Genomic DNA, 21,600 nt, shown 5'->3' on the forward strand with positions numbered 1-21,600 from the left:
CCTAATTTCCTGCCAGTAAGCATTTCTCTTGAAAAGCCCTTTTAACCGTCTTCCTTGTCTTTCTGTATCTTCATTTGGTCTTCTTGAGAAATTCAGATTCTTTTAAGCAAACAAGGAGCTTGCTTTGTTCCTCCTTGTGAAGAGAGCCAGCAGCAGCTACAAATTTAAAGACTGTAGAAATGCAGTATGTAAACACACATACTTCTCTGGAACCATTAAAAAAGGAAAAAAAAAAAAAAAAAAAGCAGCAGAATGGATGAAAAAGTCCAGAAACAAATCACCAAGAGGTAAAACCAATCAGCATTTAAAAAAAAAAGAAGACAAATGACATCAAAGAAAAAAAAATACAAATTATTTTGAACTGTAAAGTGCAAGTATAAAAAAAGTTTTTCTACAAATTGTCTCAAGACAGCGCTTGAGGCAGGGTCAATGGTCTTTAGTAGAAAAGTGCAAGTTAAGAACAGCACAAGTACTTAAAAAAAAAAAAGAATTTGATTAAAAACAGTAACAGGATAAATCACATGACTCAGTGGATCGATTATCCGAGTCAGCTTCTCCGTAAGAAAACAGCCACCTCCGTCAGGGGCACAGGGTAGTCCTGTAGAAACGTCCCTCCATCGAACACCTGTGCGTTCTGACTGTCCTGCCATTGAAAGCCTCCATCAGGTAAATATATATCCCTCTGCACTGCCCCCTTCTCCACCACAGGTGCCACTAGGACCTGAAAATACATGTACACATATGCTGTGTGTAAGGGAAACTGCACATGCAAGACATCAGGTTATGGCTGAAGTGGCCAAAGCACGCCAAGTATATTAGCTCCACTAACTCACCTCATCTCCAATGAGGAACTGGTCATTGATGGTGAAGGTCATGGGGTCAGTGGGACTGAGCCACCACATGGGCCGATAGATGGGGTTTCCTGTCATCTGCCACTCCTCTGCATACTTTTCAATCAGTGGTACCACATCCCTCTGGTGCCTTGCTAGGTATTTCCTAGTTAGGTTTAGCACCTACGGATAACCAGTGGAATAAGAGGATAATTTTATTGTGGGTTACAGTTAAAAAAAAACAAAACAATTGGAAACAATTAGGATTATAATGACTTAATTAAAGAAACTGGCTCATAAAAGTGATCACTGCCTATTTGTTGGGCTGTATTGTCATTCAGAACCACTTAGCCTGTTATTCATCCAAATATATTTTCAAGAAATCTGGACCAACGGAGAAACTGAAACCAGGGACAAAAAAAGCGCTTTCCTAAACTAAATCATCCACCACAAGGATTTCAGTACAAGAAAAATATTGACAGTGAGGTCTGCTAAGGACATTTGTGCCATCTCTGCACCCAGACATGCAGACGGAACTCAACAGTCACCCACTGTTGACTTAGTGGGTTTTAACTCTGCCAAAGGCTCTGTTGTCTCCTTTTGCCCAAACGACTTCAGCATTCCTGGAAGGGTCACATCCTCTTCAGAGTCTCACGACAAAAACAAAACTTGACCGCCTCTATAAAAAATGTATTTTTATGACTTGGGATTAAGACCATTTGTAGGAATGAGCACTGGTTTGAGTGAATCTTTCCCTAATTGAGAAGCCAGGCATATGTGTGGCTTTGAGGTTTTGCTGCTATTCGACTCCAACCTATATGCTGCCGTGACCTGTCTGTGACCGACTGTAGTCTTTCACATTCTGGAAATAAAGGTGCAACAAATTTAAAAATACTGTAAAACGTTCATAAAAGAGTAATTTATCAAGTGCAATGCAGCAGTCTATCTCCACTAAAATATCTCCTCATCTGGGTTTATAAACTGAAGACCACGCAAGAGACCAAAATGGAAAACATTGCTGCTGTCAAATGCCTTGCTATCCAAAAGGCCTATTTTAATCTTTGTCACGCAACACAAGTCACAACTAATATATTTTGCTGCTTTAGTCCTCTCCTAGTGGAAAATTTTCATTTGATCACTCCCACCATGTCACACTTGTCAATTACTCATGGAAATCTTAATTGCCACAATAAAGTATTTTTCCAAGACTTGTCCTCAAATTCATTATCATTCCTGCTGAAGTGGCCCTTGAGAGTGAGAGTGAGAGTGAGCCATAAATCTAGAATAGAGATTGTAATTCAAACCAGATGGACTCCTAACCACAGGTGAATGAGATGAGGAAAGGCGGGAAGGGAAGGGGAAGAGAGTTTAGGGTGGGGGTTTGGGGGTGGGGGGCATTACCCTTCTTCCTCTGAAGAAGCATAAAGCGTTTTTTGTTCAGGAACCTGAGCTCTGGTACCACATTGTCAAAAGTATCAATACCTGTCATCAGAGACTTTAGGCTTTGTTTTCCTGCTGTGCACAGTGAATAGCATGTTCCTAATTTCCCACGGAGAGGGACATGGGGTTCAGTCCTGCCCCTCCTGCTGAGGAGAGAGTCAGATCTGAGTTTTGATAGATCGGGTCTCAGCAGTCCTCTAGCTCTTCTGCAAAAGCATCGGTGGGAACTTCTCAGCGCTGACCCTCAAAATTGAGGGGGTGGCTGCTGGGTCAATGAACCACTTCTCTAATGTCCCTTTTTTCATCAGCAGCAGGGGGGGAGAGAGGATAATCTTGCACTCCCTTTTAGAACATCTAATTGGCAGCATTCACACCTCACTACACTTGATCTCTCTACAGTAAATTGTCACAAGTGAAAATCTGGTTAACAAGTCGGGAAAAGAATGTGAACCTACTAGGTTGTCACCAATGTGGATGACACAGCTATAATGGCAGCCAACTCAGTTTGTCGGGTGGCTACATGAGGCGACTGGTTATATACCTGGTCCTCTCCAAAGATCCAGGGTGGTGTGTGGAAGCTCATAACAGGAAGAAAGGCTGCAATCTCCAGCCAGCGGATGAACAACTCATCATCTGTGACCAGGTCTCCAGACAGGGAGCCACCTGCACAGAGGCAGGGAAAAAATCACAAAGCAATTAACAGTGGGTATTTGATACATTAAATTTGTACATTTACAAAAAAAAACAAAGAAAGAGAGAAAACACATCATGTAAGTTGCTATGTTTTCTCTATTTTGGACAATTTTTTTTAAAAAAAAAGATAAATTTATCATTTTGGATCTGATTTATATTAATTAGTGGCATTTTGTTAGCCAGTGTAAGCTACAACATTATATTAGACAAATCCTTATACAACTCTCACACCTACTTCAGTAATGGATGGTGTTTATTAAATTAACAGTTTGAAATGTTTCATGATAGTCTGAATACAATTATATGAGGCCTCTTTAGTTTCTCTGTGCTACTACTGACAGCTTCCATTTTTCCCCACTTCAAAGTACTTTTTTTTTCAGAGACATCGGCTTTCTGACTGGCTGTGAGGCACCATCAGAAAAATTTTGAATGTCACAAGAATACATTGTATTTTTGTGTCAGACACCAAAAACACAACTTTGCCAAAGCCACACAAATCAATGGCTGTTTTCTAGTTTTCACAAAAAGGCAAAAATATCATTATATGATATATCATTATATTAAAAAAAGGGACCCATAGGCTGTGGTATTACCTACTGCATCAGGAATGAGGAAGTTGTATCCCAGCAAAGTGTGGTGCATCAGGTTGGGAATGATAGCCTTAAGGCCCATTGGGCTCCAATCAGACTGCAGGGGGGTCATCTTCACAAAGAGGGGCTTGTGGCTCGACCTGAGATACAGAAAACCTCATAATAAACATGAGTGTGCCTTACAGGGAGCAATGCCAATGTCAGTTCTTTGACAGATTACCGTGTCCCTGCAGTCATAATGGTGGAATCTCCTATCCTGGTGGCCAGGTCAGCCAGCAGGCTGATGTAACTGTCTCCACCCAGAGACTGAGGTGGCCGAAGTGCCTGCTCCTCAAACAGATTCCCCTCGCCCCCTTCCAGCATGATGTACTCCATCCCTAAATGGGCCTGTAGGGCTCCTACTCTGTCCAGGAACCAGCTCACTGCTCCTGGATTTGTGATGTTCAGCTTTACACAGAACTTTCCTCGCCACTGGCTCATCACAGGAATCTGGATGGAGGGACAGAGGCAACTGCATTCTAATTGGAGTTTATTTTACACTGCTATTATTTTCTCTATGGATAACTGAGTGATTATAAACCACAGTGCAACTGCTGTTGCAATTATAGATTTCCTGGATTTGTCCATATTGCATTTGCATTGCTCTGCTTTTTATCAAACTGGGACTGATGAATAGAGAGAGCCTGCAGTGCCAGAGGAAAATATCCCCAAATCTCTGTCTGGTTTCATGTTTGATTGAATAAAGTGTTCTAGTAGGTTGAGGAGAGTTCACTGTCAGGAAAAACTGCACTTAACATGAAATGAGAACATGGAGGCTTTTTAAAACTCTGTTCCACAACAACAACAAACAAAATGAAAACACATAAACCTCAGCTACAAAAGTTCAAATGTGGAGTACACGCAGCTAAGGGGTTTACAGCATGATAGTGTGTGCCTCTCACGCCTCACCAGCTGTCCCTGAGGGGCTGAAGGGAGACTGAGCCAGTAGGCCTCAGTGCCATCAATAAGGGAGGTGTGGAACTGTGTGGTGTCCACACCCAGGAAAGGGGACAGGGTGATGGAAATGTTAAGAAGCTTGACAAGTGGGAGGTCCCTGGTCAGTCTCTTGGACATCCCCCTTTTCCTGCTGTTGAGGTAGTCATGGTCCTGCAGAGAGACAGAAACAACAATGCTGAGCATCAATAGTTAAATGGTGCTATGAACATACTTCTTATTAAAACTGCTTTGCAGACTTGTAGCTGTGACAATACAATATAACCTCTGCCAGAACCATTTGGCATACGTTATAATCCTTTGGGATTTACATGTTAAGAGTCAAACAGAGATTTTGCATTATATAACTGTGGAACAAAACTTCTTAAGAATATGAAGACTGGCCCCAGGATATGAAGTTGCTGGGGGAAGAAAGGGTAGATTAGATCATATTGTGTAATCTTTTTTAGAAGGTTTTTTTTTTTTTTTTTTGGTAATCATTCATTACTTCTTCTTTTTTACCCAGAAAAAAGTAAAATACAAAGAAGATGAAATAATGAGTCAGATTCTGAGCTGTTTTTTTAAAATTATAAAAACGTTACTTCACTTATTGTCTCTGTAATGAACTTAGAAGCTAGGCAAACTTATTAATACCCCAGTCTGTTCAATGCCTGCAAGTCCTTGCACAGTAAAATGAAAACTGCAAAATAAAAGTTCGTAGTCTGACTGATAATTTATGAACACTTATAAAACTCGAGTGAGGGAGGATCATCGTTGCCAGTCACACTTCTATGCAGCCTTACACTCTGTGGACAAATTCAATTCCATAAGTTTCCATGCAGGACTGTAGGCTTAACTGGCTCTTCATAGAAGTGATGGAGGGGAACAGGGTGATGTAGCACCAACAGAACTGGTGGTTAATATCTTTGATGTACCAGAAAACTAGAGGTTCTGGATGGAGGAAACTCTTGTTCACCAAATAAAGGCATCTATCATTTATTATTCTTCATATTTTCTCCTTGTCTTTCTGTCCTTTCACACCTGAACATGTAATGGGAACATTACCATTGTACATGTACATAAAGAGATGCCTGAAGATGACCTATTATGGACTGATGGACTGCCTTCTCTTTTGCTGTACAGCCCAGGTCATATTTCAGCATCGAGCTGGGATCATTTGCTCCAGTTGGCTGAGGTCCCTTCAAATCTCAACACACCCAATTCTTTGCCATCCTACAGTTACCACACTCAAAGCAACCTAATATCTATTAGTAGAGGCTCTGTTTGTCTTCTCTCAACTATATTTGTTTTGTAATGGAACATCACCAGGTGTTGACATAGATTCACTTGACTGTAGTCCAGTGGTGTTGTTTCTGGGCAGTTTGCAATAACATTCAAGGAAAGGAACTGGATGAATGTGAAACAATAATAAAAAAAATTGCTGGTATTGCAATGTACAGAAAAAGATATCTTTAATAAAAGCACACTAGCTATGGACAAGTGTATCAATAAAAAGGTCAAAAATATCTGAAAACATGTGATGATGGCGTATCACATTTACAAGCTTTAAAATCACAAAGTGTGCTGAAAATATGTCCTGCATGTTTCTACATAAAGGCAAAAAGCCCTAGTCTGTATTGTTGCAACTTTTCACTGAACCCTCCCTTGTGCCCTGCCTCTAGTGCTCTGGAGATCCACTTAAGAAAACGCTTTCATCTCTATCCCTGACCAGTTGCGGGCCTCTGACCAGTGAACCCTCACCAGCTTTACTGCCTCCACGGTTAAAGAAGTGGATTATGAAAATCTGCAGCTACACTGTTGATGAAATAGATGAAAGAAGAAAGGATGATATGCATCATTCTATTGGCTGCATTAATATATACTTCAGTAGTAAAGGAAGAGAAGTGCTGAAAATAGAAGCTCCATAAAGTGGCTTCTCATTTCAGGACCTTGTATCAACAGACTACAACAACTGGTCATAATGCAAGCATGCCCCCTCTATGTAGCTATACGGTCAACACCATGTGGATACTTGTAATGTTTTTTGATGTATAAATAAAATTTTAAGCTAAATACAATTGGATAAAAACAGATGCCAGTTGGGATGCCAATTAGCAGATAGGGAGAGAGAAATATTTTAATTTGATTGAAGGGAGCTGTGTGGGTGGAGACCAAAATTAACATTAAAAGAGGCACTTTTGTAGCGTGGTAGTAAGTTAAAGAGACAGGGTTATTTTTTATTTAAAAAAAAAAATCACCTTAAACTTTAACTTAACTTGAACTTGTAAATCTTGGGTTCTGTATGTTCAAGGTGCAATTTAACCAGTGAGATTTTTGTCCTACCCAGATTGGGCCTGCCTCTGAAAAAATATTTTTACAACTGAAACTCAACTCTGTGAATTTTAGTTGTGAAAGACTTTAAAGGCTGGGAGAACACACAGCACAGTTCAGTAGCCAGTGTGTGTCTGTATCGTGTACCATATCAGAGAGGAGGGTGGTGGAATGTTCATTGAGGCTGATGACTCCCTCCCCCAGCTGGTGTCTCTTCAGACGATTCGAGAAAGTCCTCATCTCCCTCTCCACCTTCGGCCCCGAATCCATGTTGGCGAGCAGCTTCCAGAATGGCAGCCTGCAGCGCACACAGAGGAATCACACAGGACTAGTTAAGCACAGTTTATGGCTCACTAAAGTTTCAGTCAGTGCTTACCAACCACACCAGTGCGCCACTGTTATGATAGCCAGAAATGAAGCAGAGAGAAATTTTCATCTCGTCTAATCTAAATCTAAACTGAACTAACCGCAGTGCTTTCATGTTGGGCAACTCCCTGCTGTGCTCGGAGAGCTGCTGCACTGCTTCCTGGTGAGCAGCTTTTACACTGTGGGCCACACACACAGTGTACTGCAGAGGGAGCCGCTCCATACTTGGAAGTGACTGCAGGCAGAACTGCTGTCTGCTGTCCAGCCCAAGCTGCAGGGGAATATCAGGAGAAACAAGCACTGCGACACCTGCATTATGGGGGAAGCAGACAGGAACGGGTGCAGGTCGTTAGCTTACATTATGCTTATCCAACCAAATCTTGCCCTAGGGAGTCAAATAAACAGACATAATATAAAGTTACGGTCCAGGTCTTACATCGATGCAAAAGAATAGTCAGGTAATTCAAACAGTTAAAGAGGTAGAGATCAGTGCAAATAAGATGGTCCATTGCAGATTCCACTTATATGACATAGTGCATGAGTATTACTGAGACCAGTATGAGTATGATGGATGGAGTGTTATGGGAGGTAGAGTGTAGCCTGTGTCAGCTGATATTGCTCCACTCAGATGTAAGAAAAACACTCCCCAGAATGAGATATAGCAGCACACGGGTGGATGAGTTTACCCTATGACTGCTGGCAACCTCTAAGTAGGCAGGTTACACTGCAGACCAGTGAAATGAGATTCAGGTAGCCTGGAAAGTGACACTAAGAGTAAAATATAAATCTTTTTATTTGTTCATTTTCGTTTAGGCTTGCTTTGGAAAAACAAGCCCCCTGCATCTCTTATTCCCCTCTCTTAATGACAAAACCAACAAGAAGAACACTTGAAATTAAATTTGTCAATTTTATCCTCCTAAAAGCCTTCAGATAAGAGAACCTCTTTAGATTTCTCCTACTGTATGTATATACAGCCTGTCAGAGGCCATGCGCAATGATAAGAGTATGTGTAGCTGAAAATTGTGTCTGCAGATGTAGTTGCCCTGCAAGGAATGCCCTGTCCCTCTCAGGTTACCCTAACCCTCACCACTTCTCCCCTAACCTGACTCCCACCTTCTCCCTCCCAGCTTTAACAACCTTCAATTCCTCTGTGCTCTGCTCGGCTACGGTTCTATCCCAGCTAAGGCCAGCAAAAGCAAGGCCAATCTGAGCTATTAAGACAGACTCTGACCTCGTAGTGAGATTTTGCAAAAGCTGCTCAAAGTAACCAAATTGGGATTTGAGATTTGTATGCAATCAATGAACAGATTAGACAGTCTGAGAAGCCTCGGCTCATTTCAGCTGCTCTCTCTAGTTTCAATGGGCTTACTGTTTTCTCATGGAAGCAGGGACCCAGAGCAGGCAGGATACTCATGTACCGGTTTATAATCAGATTAATGGTTTCAGAGATCAGTATTTAAAAGCCTTGTGAGCAGCCTTCAACCTCAGGGTAATTCCCACGTGTTTGCAATGGATAATGTCAAAGAGATACTTGTAACACCTCAGCTGCCTCTCACAAGGTATTAAGTCAACATCCACCTGTTTGTTACAAATTTATAAATGGCAGATAAAGGTAGATTTTATTTAGGAAATATTTATGATAGGGGTTATCATATCTTTATTATTTAAAACAAATGTTTTAAATAATAAAGGAGTGGAATGGATGCAATTGAAAAATGTAAATTTTAATAAAGCAAGGGTGCTAAAAAAAAAGACTGCACAGTGCTATATAAAGTGGTTAGTGGAGAAAATGTTGTAGATTTATGAAAGGATGGAAGTGGAAAGCAGGCAGTGGAAACAGACACAAAAGGACTACTCCAGACACCAGGCAGCCTCGTAGACTAATGCGGAGATCAAGCTGCAAACAGTGGCTTTTACTAAAATGCATACAGGGTGGAAAGTGGAATTGAATTTGCAAGCATGACTTCTGGGGTCATATTTATTTTTTATTGGAAATGACACAGCAGAGCTTCAAGGAAATGAGGCAATCTGATCCTAAACTGCTGTACCTGTTATTCCATCTCGGATTAAATGAACATTTTTTAAAGTATGTGTTTATGAAATTTTATGCAAAGCACTTCGTGTGCACCAGTATGCCTTTTTCCTGTCAGTGAACTTCTTATTTAAAAAACAAACTTCTAATCCTTTTTGTTATGCTCTGTAAGATACAGACATGCATCACATCTGTTTGCAGATTTATTGCCATTTTAAAGAAAGTGAACAAGTCTTAAGTTACTCCCATAGTAGGGTGCCCAGGAGATAAAGGTTGGACCCTATTTTTAAAGCAACTTCTTAAAAATTCCAGGCTTCCCATAAATTTTTTTTACTAGTTCTCAAAAAGTGAAATTTTATGCCTGACAGAAAGTATCCTCTCGCCTTTAAAGCATCAGTTAATGTAAAAATGTCACAAGTTTGCTGTGCAGATTGGATTGATTTGACACACATTCCTCAGTTTTGTAGCTGTTGAGCAAAAATACAAAAAAATAAAAAAAAAACATTAGATATATGTGTACATACATGGATGATCTCACATGTGAAACTGCAACCTTCCAAGAAAAACAATACAAGCAGAGGTGACCCTGTGCACCTTCACCGGGATCAGTAAGGTCTCAGTGTGGTTGGTGTCTGAGCTCTTGGAGGGTGGCTGGTCTGAAGGAAAATGCTACTGTCTGACTCCCTGCTGCTGCAGACCAGATGAACTGCACTCCTTTACCTGTCATATTTCTACCCTATTTTATGACAACTGTGCAAAAACTGTGCATTCAAACACTAACTCTGTGTGTGCGTGTTTGAGTTTGTGTGTGTTAGGAATGCACTTCTTTAACAATGGAAATTTAGTTTCTGTGCCCGACCTCAAGAAACTGATGGCCACAAAACTGGGATATTGCCATGGTAGTAAATTTCCAATCCCACTTATTGAAGAAATAATGAAACACTAAAGAGACTCTCTCTGCTCGACTCCTATCATCAATCAGTTTTATTGTTCCAAGGGTGAGACACTGTGTTCTGTACAAACATTGCAAATGTGTCCTTTTCACTACCAACAGATTAGATTAGACAAACCCCCAAAAGCTAGTGATAGCTGATGTAATACATTTTGTTTGGCTTCAGTGTTGAAGTTAGCAAACTGTTTAACTCATATTAGGAAATTCTCACTTAAACAAAAAGTTCCCTAAAGTTCAGGATTAAAGAAAGGAAGGGGAGCTGACCTGAGCAGCCAGAGACCAGTTACGTGTCTATGTGAAGAAGGTTGATACTGTAACTACACAAGAGTACAGAAGATGTTGCGTTAACACTCCATTTAAAAAGCCCTTCTTCTATCACTTGCTTCTTGCCCTTCATGGAAAGTATAGGAGGTCAACTGTGGAAAATTTTGTGGGGGTGATTTTCATTCAGTAGTTCTCTCATACAGGAGATGACAGCTTGCTTTTAACAAAGCTTCAGCTGGCTAACGGTGTCATTCTCGAAGTGTTTCACATCTTACTTGTCCGGGAGTGTCGAGGTTTCGGGGCAGCTGCCCAGGGACCTCCTGGTGACCTATTGAGCAACACAGATGAGCGTTTTGGAGCAGCTTGTCTCCCTGTGTCCTACGTTTGACATCTTGATCTTGGGTTGGTATTTAGTATTTAGTCTTTGCAACCTCAAGACAATTGGGAAAGGCCTATAAAAGACATCCCATTCACTTGTTTTGAACCCCCAAATGTGTTCATGCTTTCTTAGAACTTCTTTTCCTGTGAGTACTGGTGAACTACATTAAAAAAATGTTGATAATTATTCATTTTTCTTTGGGGAGGTTTCCTTCCTTCCTACTGGGTAATGGAAATATGTTTTTGTTTTAACTGCTCTCTCCCTTTTCAACATAAAGCTCTGTTATATTAGATAAAATTGATTATCTGAAAGAATAATCTAAATCTATGATGATTGCTTGACTTTTGTCCCCTTTTCTTTGTTTGTGCTTGGCTGGTTACCTTAAAGATACCAAACAAGAAAGGAACTGGAGCAATAAAGTATCATCCCACTTTGAAATATGGAATCAGAGACAGAAGTATGGAAAAATAATCAGATTATTATGGTAAAGGAAAGAGAAGTTAATGATAAAATGAAAATAAAATGATGTAGAAGTTGTATAATATCTTAACGAGCTGTTATAAAGTGCCATGAGTCTTGTGGAAAGTATGTTCTGTGACATTCACTTCATGAAGAAAAAAAAATCTATTTAGAAACACAAGATTAATAACTGGCTGGTAGTTACAGAGTAGTTACACATACAGTATAACACATCACTTTTAAAAAAGCTAGCAGGATTGTTCCAAACCTTCAATTGGAGAAATTTTGATGAAAGCCAACCAGGCTGTCTGCTCTCAGTATAAAGTATTTGCATACATGGCCATAAAAGAATGAAGTCCTCCATTTTTGATGACAGAAATGCTGGCTAATAATTCACTAATCATTTGTGTGCCAGCATCCCAAACTAATCGTCTAACACTAGCATTCAAATTCATAAATCATACCCGTGTTTGGATGAATTAATTAGACACACATTGGACATAAATAGTGATTTTTGCTTACAAATGAATGTGTTTCACATAATCATTTTAGCAAACTAGCCTCTTATGTTTCCTTTACTGCTAAAGATCTCATTAAATTGCATATGAGATCATTTTATTTATTTTAGGACACAAATAAAGAGACATAGTTTCCTGTTACTTCTACCTCTCTCCAGTATTGCAGTAAGCCGAGAGGCAGTACATGATAACTGTCTTTTCGAACACGTGCAGTATTTACACGTCAAGCCATGGGACATCTAGTTGAGGAAAAGTACGACTAAGCTGTAGGAGATCGTCTACTTAATATTCCATTGTTTTGTTTTTGATGCAGGATGTCACTTTAGCAATAGCTAATCTGTTGTTACTAGTCCAGTTGTTTTTGAATGGATAAAGACAGGTGGGGCTGTGATAAGTTCCTCAAGTTGAAAACACTCTCATATGTCACTCAGCTGCATGGTGGCATGCTGTATCTCTTTCATCCAGTTTCTCCGCCTCTTTTTTACTTTGCTACTCTTTGCCTCGCTTCTTGATTCTCTGCTTAATATCAACAATTACTGTACAGTGTGCTAGCTTTACTTTGCTGTCTTGCGCTACATTTCAGTCTATCTGTCATGCTCTTTAACCATCCCCAGGAGTCCTATTAAGTTAGCAATGTCAGCCACAGCTCCATTCTGCCCACCATACTTATAATGTTCTCCTTTGACTAACTAGAGATAGTGTAGACAGGTCTCATGCAAAGGCCAGTGGGTTCAAACAGCCGTGAAGCCTAATATTACATTAAAACTGCAGTTCGTTTGTTCCTCCAAAGCAGATTCAGGAAGGCAGCTCAGATGAAAGTGTTGTCAGTCCATTAATAACAAATAATATTAAACAAAAAGGAAAGGCGTATGGTGGTTGTTTTACTTTTTTTATTACCATTGGAGTACTGCCTTCACCGAATCTGCTTTTTGAAGAAACAAACACACTAGAGTTCCTTTTTTCACCCCAAAATCATATTCAGCGCTAGTGATGCATAGCAGTTCTTCTTTACAGTACATTAGCCATCAGAGTAAGTCCAAAAATGGTGCAGCCCATATCACTGCACTGTAAATGCATTGTGAACGTGTTTACAAGTGCATAGGGTACTGTGCACTTGCAGCTAACTTGTCTTGCTGAGAGCAGCACTGGTCCAACCATGGTTTGCTGTGGACAGCTGGATTTAAGGGCAACTTATCCTAAGAAGAAACTTTTAGTACTGGTGAAAAGCCACATATGCTAATAAAGAGTGAATAAGTTTTATATTATGTGACTTCTTTATATTTCTAGACAATCTGTAAAGTAATTTTTTCATGCTGCGTTCATTTAGATTTGATTGATTTACATGAAAGCTGAATAAACATTTCAATGCACCCCCCCCCCCCCCCCCCCAAAAAAAAGAAAGAAAGGAACAAATCACTTTTTCCTGATTAAACTTTCACATAGTTGCATAACCTCACAAATACCCATAATGATATCCACACATGAATGTGGATTTTCTTCTCCATAAAAACTGCTGTAATTGTTTCCTGTCCCACTACTATTAGCCATAACTCTAAAACAGTTATGATCCCCACACATCATAATATTTATAGCTGATTTTTCAATGGTTTTTATTTACAATACATTTTTAATTCAGTTCTGGCTTATTTTAATCATTTAGTTCTAGTTTTTTCTTATTTTTTAAGTTTATGGGAGGTATTAGTCAATGGCATGAACTTACACAATGGAATGCACATGACAATACAGACACAATACTGTGAAGGCAGTTAATTCAAAGTTATGACATAATCCCAAAGCCTTTGTTGCTATTGTTATTTTAGTATTTTTTTTTTGTCAATATGACAAACTTTTACACTTAGTTTTACTTTCGTCAAATGTTTATCTTTTAGTTTTATTATAATTAACTGGAATGGATTTTCTTTTTTTTTTGCACTTTTAGTTTGGTTTTGGTTCACTATGATAACCTTGAGTGTAGCCACAATCACACTGCATTTTAATCTGCCATAGCTCACGTGATTCTTTCGTCTGAGCTGCTGCGCAGACGAGGAGGCTAAATGCAGCTGATGAAGACCGATAACCTGATGTTTCTGGATGAGGATAAAGTGTTGTTATTTTGCCTAGTGCAGCTTATATAGAATAACATTAATTATTTATTCAAATTAACATGCCAATATGATGCATATGATGTGTGATGTGTGTTACAAATAAGAAAGACTGCAAATTAAGGCAAGTGACTAATACAGCATGCAAACTACTGTGACTCTACCACACTGGAATTACTCCATAACTGGATATAAACTGCATTCCTCTCCTTTCTGTGTGGAGTTTGCCTGTTCTTGTCATACCTGCATGGATTCTCTTTGGTACCCTGGCTTCCTCCCACAGTCCAAAGACATGCAAGTTGGGTTGGCTGGTAAGTCTAAATTGGGCATAAGTGTGAATGTGAATGAGTGTGTGTCTCTCTGTGTTAGCCCTGTGACTATCTTTTGATCTGTCCAGGGAGTACCCCACATCTTGCCCTAAGACAGCTGGGATAGGTTCCAGCCCCCAGTGACCCTGAATTCTATAAATGAAAGAAAATGGATAGATGGATTGGATGGATGGATGGACTGGGGTTTGATATGTGTAGTGGTCTGAGGAGGTGGCTATTTGCTGTCAGTTCTAATGCTAAAACACACTGCATCACTGGACTGCCTCTGAAGCTCTATCTAAGCTCTGTCTTGCAAAGGTGCATGCTAATTCACAAATTTACCAAGTTTTAGCAAGTGAGGAAAGCCTCTTTGTTGCAGTTTAATCAAATGTAACATTTCTATTTGCAGCGTTAGTGATGCAATATGGAGTACGCTACAAAAATAACTTTTCTTGGGTGAATGGACTGAAAGGGTGTCAGTTTACCACACGGGCATCAGAGAGATTATATTGTTTGCAAATAAGGCAAACATGTGAAAGTTAGATTCTTGTGATCTGTAGGATGGATGTCCAGTATCTGAAGGCAACCTAAAATCAAAGCGTTGGAATGTTTGGAATATATCCAACCTATAAGAAACAGCAGGAAAGCAGCCAAGTGCGACTTTTAATATGTCTTTGACCATGGAAAAATATTTTCTCTGGGGCCTAATGTGCACATTATGCAAATCCTGGACCAAACAAAGACATCCTTGAACTTTAAAGCAGGATATCATGTTAAATATACCTTTAATGCTCCAACAGGCATCATTGTCATTGCTGAGCATCAGTTTGCTATGTTTGGGGCTATGTATCTGTGAGTGGTTACTTGGCAACAGATAAACAGTTGATCTCACTGGGATCTCATGTCATCTTTGACTGTGTGTGTGTGTGTGTGTGTGTGTGTGTGTGTGTGTGTGTGTGTGTGTGTGTGTGTGTGTGTGTGTGTGTGTGTGTGTGTGTGTGTGTGCTCTGTGCAAAGCCAAAAAGAGAAACAAAGGGTTACAGGGGTCCAGATAATTACTGGCATCCTTTCAGAAGGTGGAAAAGGGATTTAAGTCATGTGACTCTGGCAAAGCCTGTCACTGTTACATAACATACCAAAATGTGTAAGTGTGTATATGTGGATACATGTGGTTCCATCAGTATGCGAATGAATGTGAGTGAAGCTAGTGCTAACAATCAGTGAGGTCATTATAGATGATTGTTTGGATCCTCTCATCCAGTGATGTCACACCCTTCCCTGTGACAGGTTAGCACTTGAATTTTGTATTTACTCACCCCCCCCCCCCCCCCCCCCCCCCCCAAAAGCATTGGAACAGTGAGGCCAATTCCTTTATTTTGCTGGAGACTGAAAACATTTGGGTTTGATAAAATAAATAAATAAAAATAAATCAATATGAGACAAAAGACTGACATCTCAGCTTTTATTTCCAGGTGTTTCCATCACTTCAGAAGATAGTACCTTTTGTCTGAAGACTGTGCATTAATAGTTAGAGGAGTAACCAATATGAAAACCAGAGATCTGTCTATGGGTGAAGAACAAGCAATTGTGAAGCTGAGAGAAGATGGAAAATCAATCAGAGCCATTGCACAAACATTAGCCATAGCCAGTACAACTGTTTGGAATGTCCCGAAGAAGAAAGTCATCATTGGTGTACTAAGTAACAGATGTCAAACAGGTAGACCAAGGAAAACAACAGCAGGTGATGACAGAAACATTGTAAGTGCTGTACAGAAAGACCCTAAAACAACTGTTTTACATCAGCAACAGCCTTCAGAGGGCAGGAGTGAAGGTACCTGAATCTAATGTTTGCTGAAGGCTTTATGAACAAAAGTACAGAGGATTCACCAGAAGATGCAAACCACTAATTAGAAAGAAGATTTGGAAGGCCAGAAGAAGTACAGGGACAGACCTCAGAGATTCTGGGACAAAGTTTTATACACTGATGAGACAGATTAACCTTTATTAAGGTGATGAAAAGGCTAAAGTCTGGAGAAATAAAGGATCTGCTCATGATCCCAAACATACAAGCTCATCTATGAAACACAGTGGAGGTAATGTCATGGCTTGGGGTTGAGTGGCTTCTTCTGGGAAGGGCTCATTAATCTTCATTAATGATGCCACCCATGATGGCAGCAGTACAATGAACTCTGAAGTCTACAGAAACATTTTGTCTGTCAATTTACAGAAAGATGCAAACAAACTGATTGGGAGATCTTTCATCATGCAGAAATATAATGACCCAAAACACACTGCCAAAACTACAAAGGAGTCCATCAGAGGCAGGAAGTGGGAGGTTTTAGACTGGCCTATTCAATCTTCAGACTTAAACCTTATAGAGCATTTTACCTGCTAAAGAGGAGACTGAAGGGAGTCACTCCCCAAAACAAATAACAACTCAAAGAGGCTGCAGTGAAAGCTTGGAAAAGCATCACAAAAGAAGAATACAAAAGTTTAGTGATGTCGGGGGTCACAGGCTTGATGCAGTTACTGCAAGCAAAGGATTTGCAACTAAATATGAAGTTTTATTCACTTTAATCTTTTTTAAGCTTATCTGTTCCAATACTTTTGCTCATAAGAAAAATAGGTTCAGACAAAGGGTGCTATCTTCTGACTTGCATATCAGATCCAGATGTAAACACCTGAGAAGCTGAGATGTTGATCTTTTGTTCCATATTCATCTTTTAGAGTGCAAATACAAACCCAGACATTTACAGAATTTAAACATATTTGCTTTACATGTGATGCCTACATGTAGAAATGAGAATGTGCAAAGTTGTTTCAACCAATGTCAGTCTGCTGATAATAATAATAATAATGATCTAATTTTGGCATCAAAATCTAACAGGAACAAAGATTAGTTAGTTTAAGCAGTAGCTCAGAAACCAAACACCACATAAAGACAAGTTGAGAGTCCATAGTCCATGAGATTTGTGCTAAACACACATACACACTCACGCCACACACGTTCCTCATCAGTCATATTAACCATTCACATCCGCTAGCAGCCCCTGCCTCCCCCACTTGCCCCCAGGATAAAATCTAACACCCCCAAAATAACCTGGTGAGTTATAAGAGTCAGCAGGGCCTCCATCCAAACTGCTCTTTTAATAGAAACAAAAGACAATTACTCTGGTATTCCTAAGAGTTAATTTAAGACGCTATAGGTGGCTTTATTGCCTTTGTAGTCTAATCTCTAAATTAATAAACTGACATGCCACAGACAGCATCATCTTACACTATATTTGTGGGGTAGCAAGCTTATCCAATAAGTTGTGTTTTTTTAACAGATGCTGCTCCAGGACCATTTTCTCAGCTCAAACATAAACATTTAAAGAGGACAGGAAAACACAGCAACATCCACAGGGCTTCCCTTGTGCCCTGGGATTTGCACCACACATGGTATACCTGCTCATGTGGAGTTAGATTTCAAAAGTCCTTGTTCTAACCCTGCATCAATAGCAAGTGTGGTAAACTGCCAATCCCATGCTGAAAATATCTTTCTTGTTGTAAAAGCATAGGTGCAGAGAAGATTTATAGTAAATCCCAACAGCGACCTCTTACCCGATGAGCCAAGGAAATAGCGTTCTAGGGCAGAGCCGAACCCAGAGGGATTGTCCTTCAGATCACTGACGATGAAGGGCTGCATTGTGGTGTTCTGATCATTAATCGGCCAAGTCTGACCCCGAACACTGGCACCCCCATACCAGGATATGTTGGTCATGGAGAAGCAGTCCTGAAAAAAGACAGTTATGCATGCAGTCGCACATAGAACCAAAAAAAGCCAGAATGCAACTTTTACATTCAAGAAGACATTGAAATATAAAACAGTAATTAGCTAATTAAATTAACTTTATAAACACCAAGCATTTAAAAAGCCATACATTAACAAAATAGGAGCAGAATTAAGAATGAAATGGGTTAAGTTTATGAAGCTTCTCTTGTTTTTAACACACTGAAGCAAACTTCTAAACTAACACCAACATTTTATGAATATTTGACAAAATAACAAGAAAAATTAAAACCGCAAGCGGTGATATCGGGCCCTCGCACTCCCTGCGCGTCGACCCGTGGCGCTCGTCGACCCGTGCCGCACTCGGAGGTCTTGTGATCGTGATGGTGTACAGAAGGTCTGTAGAAAGTTGAATTCTTTTATAGGAAAAGATATCTTTTGCTCTCGGCATAGACGCAATGGAATATTTGGGGGTGGGGTCACGGCTCCAGCATGCAAAATAGGGCATGGGTCTGATAGACTGTTTTGATCAGGATGATGTCAAGAATGTTGAAACACATTTTCATACATTTCCGAGAAACTAAGTTTGTGGATGCTATACAAAATTTCATTTGCTTCTGTAGGGGGCGCTCTTGCAGCTACGTATAGCCTTGAATCCATAGTTATGGGTTCAGAGTGGCTGTGTACATGAGTGATTACATTTTCAGGCAGATCGGGCAAAGCATGTACGAACACGTGCCCAAACAATTTTGGTCGCCATTGAGAAAAATGAAAGCCAACTGCAATGGCTTGGTGTGACAACACCATTTAATATTTTGTCAAGATTTCCACAATATTTGATGGGCTGTTTGTCTAGATGATCTGGAGCCAATTTGGTCTCACTGGCTGAAATGCCCTAGGAGGAGTTCATTCAAATAGCAGGCCTGAAAATGGCAAAAATTGACAAAAACTGACACTTTCAATTGAAGATGCTGGACTTCCTGTAGGGTTTCCAGTATGGCTCCAAGAGACTTTTTTGTACGTCTTAGGATGTTACATGAGTGTGCAGAATTTCAGAGCTGTAGATATAATGTAGCTCTGGGGCTAGCTAAAAAACATGCTATTTTATGATATTTCAAGCTGCCAGTAGGTGGCGCTGTAACATTTATGGACTTTATGCATATCAATGTGTTCAGGGCAGGAGGCTTATCAAATTGATGAGGATTTCGTAAGGAATGGTGAAAGATAGTTTCATGCATTTCAGAGCAAAACTAATTATGTGGACGTCATACAAATTTTCATTTGCTTCTGTAGGGGGCGCTATTGCGCCTACAGTCTTGAATCTGTAGTTATGGATTCAGCCTGGGTGTGTACATGAGTGATTAAATTTTCAGCCTGATCAGACAAAGCATGTGCGAACAAGTGCACAAACAATTTTGGTGGTGAGGGAGAAAAACGAAGGCCAACTTCAATGGCCTGGTGTGATAAGGCCATTTAATATTTTTTAAAGATTTCCACAATATTTGATGGGCTACTTGTCTAGATGATGTGGAGCAAATTTGGTCTCACTGGGTCAAATGCCCTAGGACAAGTTCGTTCAAATAGCAGGCGTGGAAATGGCAAAAATTGACACCTTCAATTGAAGATGGCCGACTTCCTGTAGGGTTTGGGGTATGGGTCCAAGAGACTTTTTGTACGTCTTAGGATGTTACACGAGCCTGTACATTGTCATACATGTAGATAAAACGTAGCTCCGGGGCTACTCAAAAAACTTGCTATTTTAAGATATTCCGAGCTGCCACTAGGCGGCGCTCTAACGTTTATGGACTTTATGCATATCAGTGTGTTCAGGACAGGGTGCTTATCACACCACTGAAGTTTGAGCCAGATTGGGCAAGTTGGCTTGGAGTTACAGCCATTTTTGTGTTCATGGCGAATCATCGAACTTTGCCGTCCCATAAGGGTCACGCCCTTTTGTCAAAAACTCACAGTTTTGAAAACACAGTAAGTCCAACTTCTTAAGGCTTTCCAGGTGAAATTTGAGATGGTTCTGCTAAACCACCTTGGAGCTGGACCTCCAAGTGTAAAATATGACATTTCCTGTTCCCACTAGGTGGCGCTGCGACTGATATTAAATATTGTCATATGTATGTGTTCAGGGGGGCACCCTCATCCTACTGGAGAAGTTTGATGCACATTGGATCATGTAGGTATGAATGAGAGGCAATCAAAATTTCATGGCGAATGATCAAAGTTCAAAGGGGCATAAGGACCCCTCCCCCTTGGCAAAAAACTCACCATTTTCGAGATTTAGATTCCCCTGGGGGTGTAGGTTAGACAAACCAAATATGAAGATGATAACGTCTAAAACCTCTGAGTTATTAGAAAAAGTGTGAGGGCTGCAAATCGCCAAATTTGCATAATTAATTCAAAATGGCGGACTTCCTGTTGGGTTTAGGGCATGGCTCCAAGAGGATTTTTTGTGCGCCTGGACATGATATACATGTGTATGAAGTTTCATTCATGTACGTGAAACACAGCGGTGGGGCTCCAGTTTAGGGGGCGCTAGCGAGCCATTTGGGCGCGCCCTTGCCCGAGCCCATTAAAATACTTAAATTTTCACCAGGTGTGACGCATGTGCCAAGTTTCATGAGTTTTTGAATATGATAAAGCCCCCAAAAGCCAATTCATTTGCCTGAATAAAAAAAAAAAAAAAAAAATAATAATAATTAAAACCGCAAGCGGTGATATCGGGCCCTCGCACCCGGCGCGCGTCGACCCGTGGCGCGCTCCAGCGAAGCCGCGCGTCGACCCGTGGCAAGCTCCAGCCGAGCCGCGCTCTGAGTTTCTCGCAGACGAGAGAGTAGTGGGCTCACCCGGCTGCTGACGGCTCAGCAGGCTAGCTGTACCTCCCGTCGTTCGTCTCCCGCTTCCACTAGGTGGCGTCGGTGAGTGCCCACTAATGAAAGTATCACAATGCTCTATGTAATGCCCGCAGCCATCAATGAAATTATAATGATCATAGGATAATGGTTATCAGTATTCTACTGATTTCATGTCACCACTAGGTGGCGTTATGAGTGTGAAACAAAGCTGATAGATGGGTGTGTCCAGTCTCCCTTACCCTCCCATTAAGCCTGTGAAGTTTGAGGCACATCGGACAATGTACGTCAGAGATGTAACAATTTGGTGCACTGTGGTATATGAGTAAAATCCCACATTTAGAGGGTTGCTACGGCAACACCGTTCAATGTTCTACAAAACCATGAATATCTTTTGATGGGCTACTTGTGTAGATGATCTGGAGCCATTTTGGTGTGACTGGATGAAAAGCTGTAGTAGAAGATGATTCAAATAGCAGGCCTGAAAAATGTGAAAAAATGCTGCAAAAATGACACCTTAATTAGAACATGTCAGGCTTCCTGTTGGATTTCGGCTATCGGTCCAAGAGACTTTTTTGTACGTCTTAGGATTTTACTTCAGCATGCACAATTTCAGGTACACAGACCAAGCACTGCCCTGGGGCTGATGTTTAGAACCTATCTGGGCCTGAAATGGAAAAAAAAGTCCAAATTCAGAGGGTTGCTACGGCAACACCGTTCATATTCTACAA

At 40.5% G+C, this 21,600-nt stretch overlaps 1 protein-coding gene across 1 annotated transcript; it reads right to left on the reverse strand.

Moving 5' to 3' along the window:
• Positions 1-326: 326 nt before the first annotated feature.
• Positions 327-19,723, reverse strand: LOC115782013 (SITS-binding protein-like). Its single transcript, XM_030731982.1, has 10 exons — positions 19,712-19,723; positions 17,840-18,011; positions 7,324-7,531; positions 7,004-7,154; positions 4,502-4,699; positions 3,774-4,042; positions 3,557-3,693; positions 2,812-2,933; positions 834-1,013; positions 327-721 (listed from the first exon to the last, which is right to left on the reverse strand). Exons 1-10 carry the CDS (start codon positions 19,721-19,723, stop codon positions 548-550), a joined length of 1,623 nt encoding a protein of 540 aa, XP_030587842.1. The 3' UTR covers positions 327-547.
• Between the last annotated feature and the right edge of the window lie 1,877 nt (positions 19,724-21,600).

Source organism: Archocentrus centrarchus, chromosome 6, assembly GCF_007364275.1.
Source record: "Archocentrus centrarchus isolate MPI-CPG fArcCen1 chromosome 6, fArcCen1, whole genome shotgun sequence".
Lineage (NCBI taxonomy): Eukaryota > Metazoa > Chordata > Actinopteri > Cichliformes > Cichlidae > Archocentrus > Archocentrus centrarchus.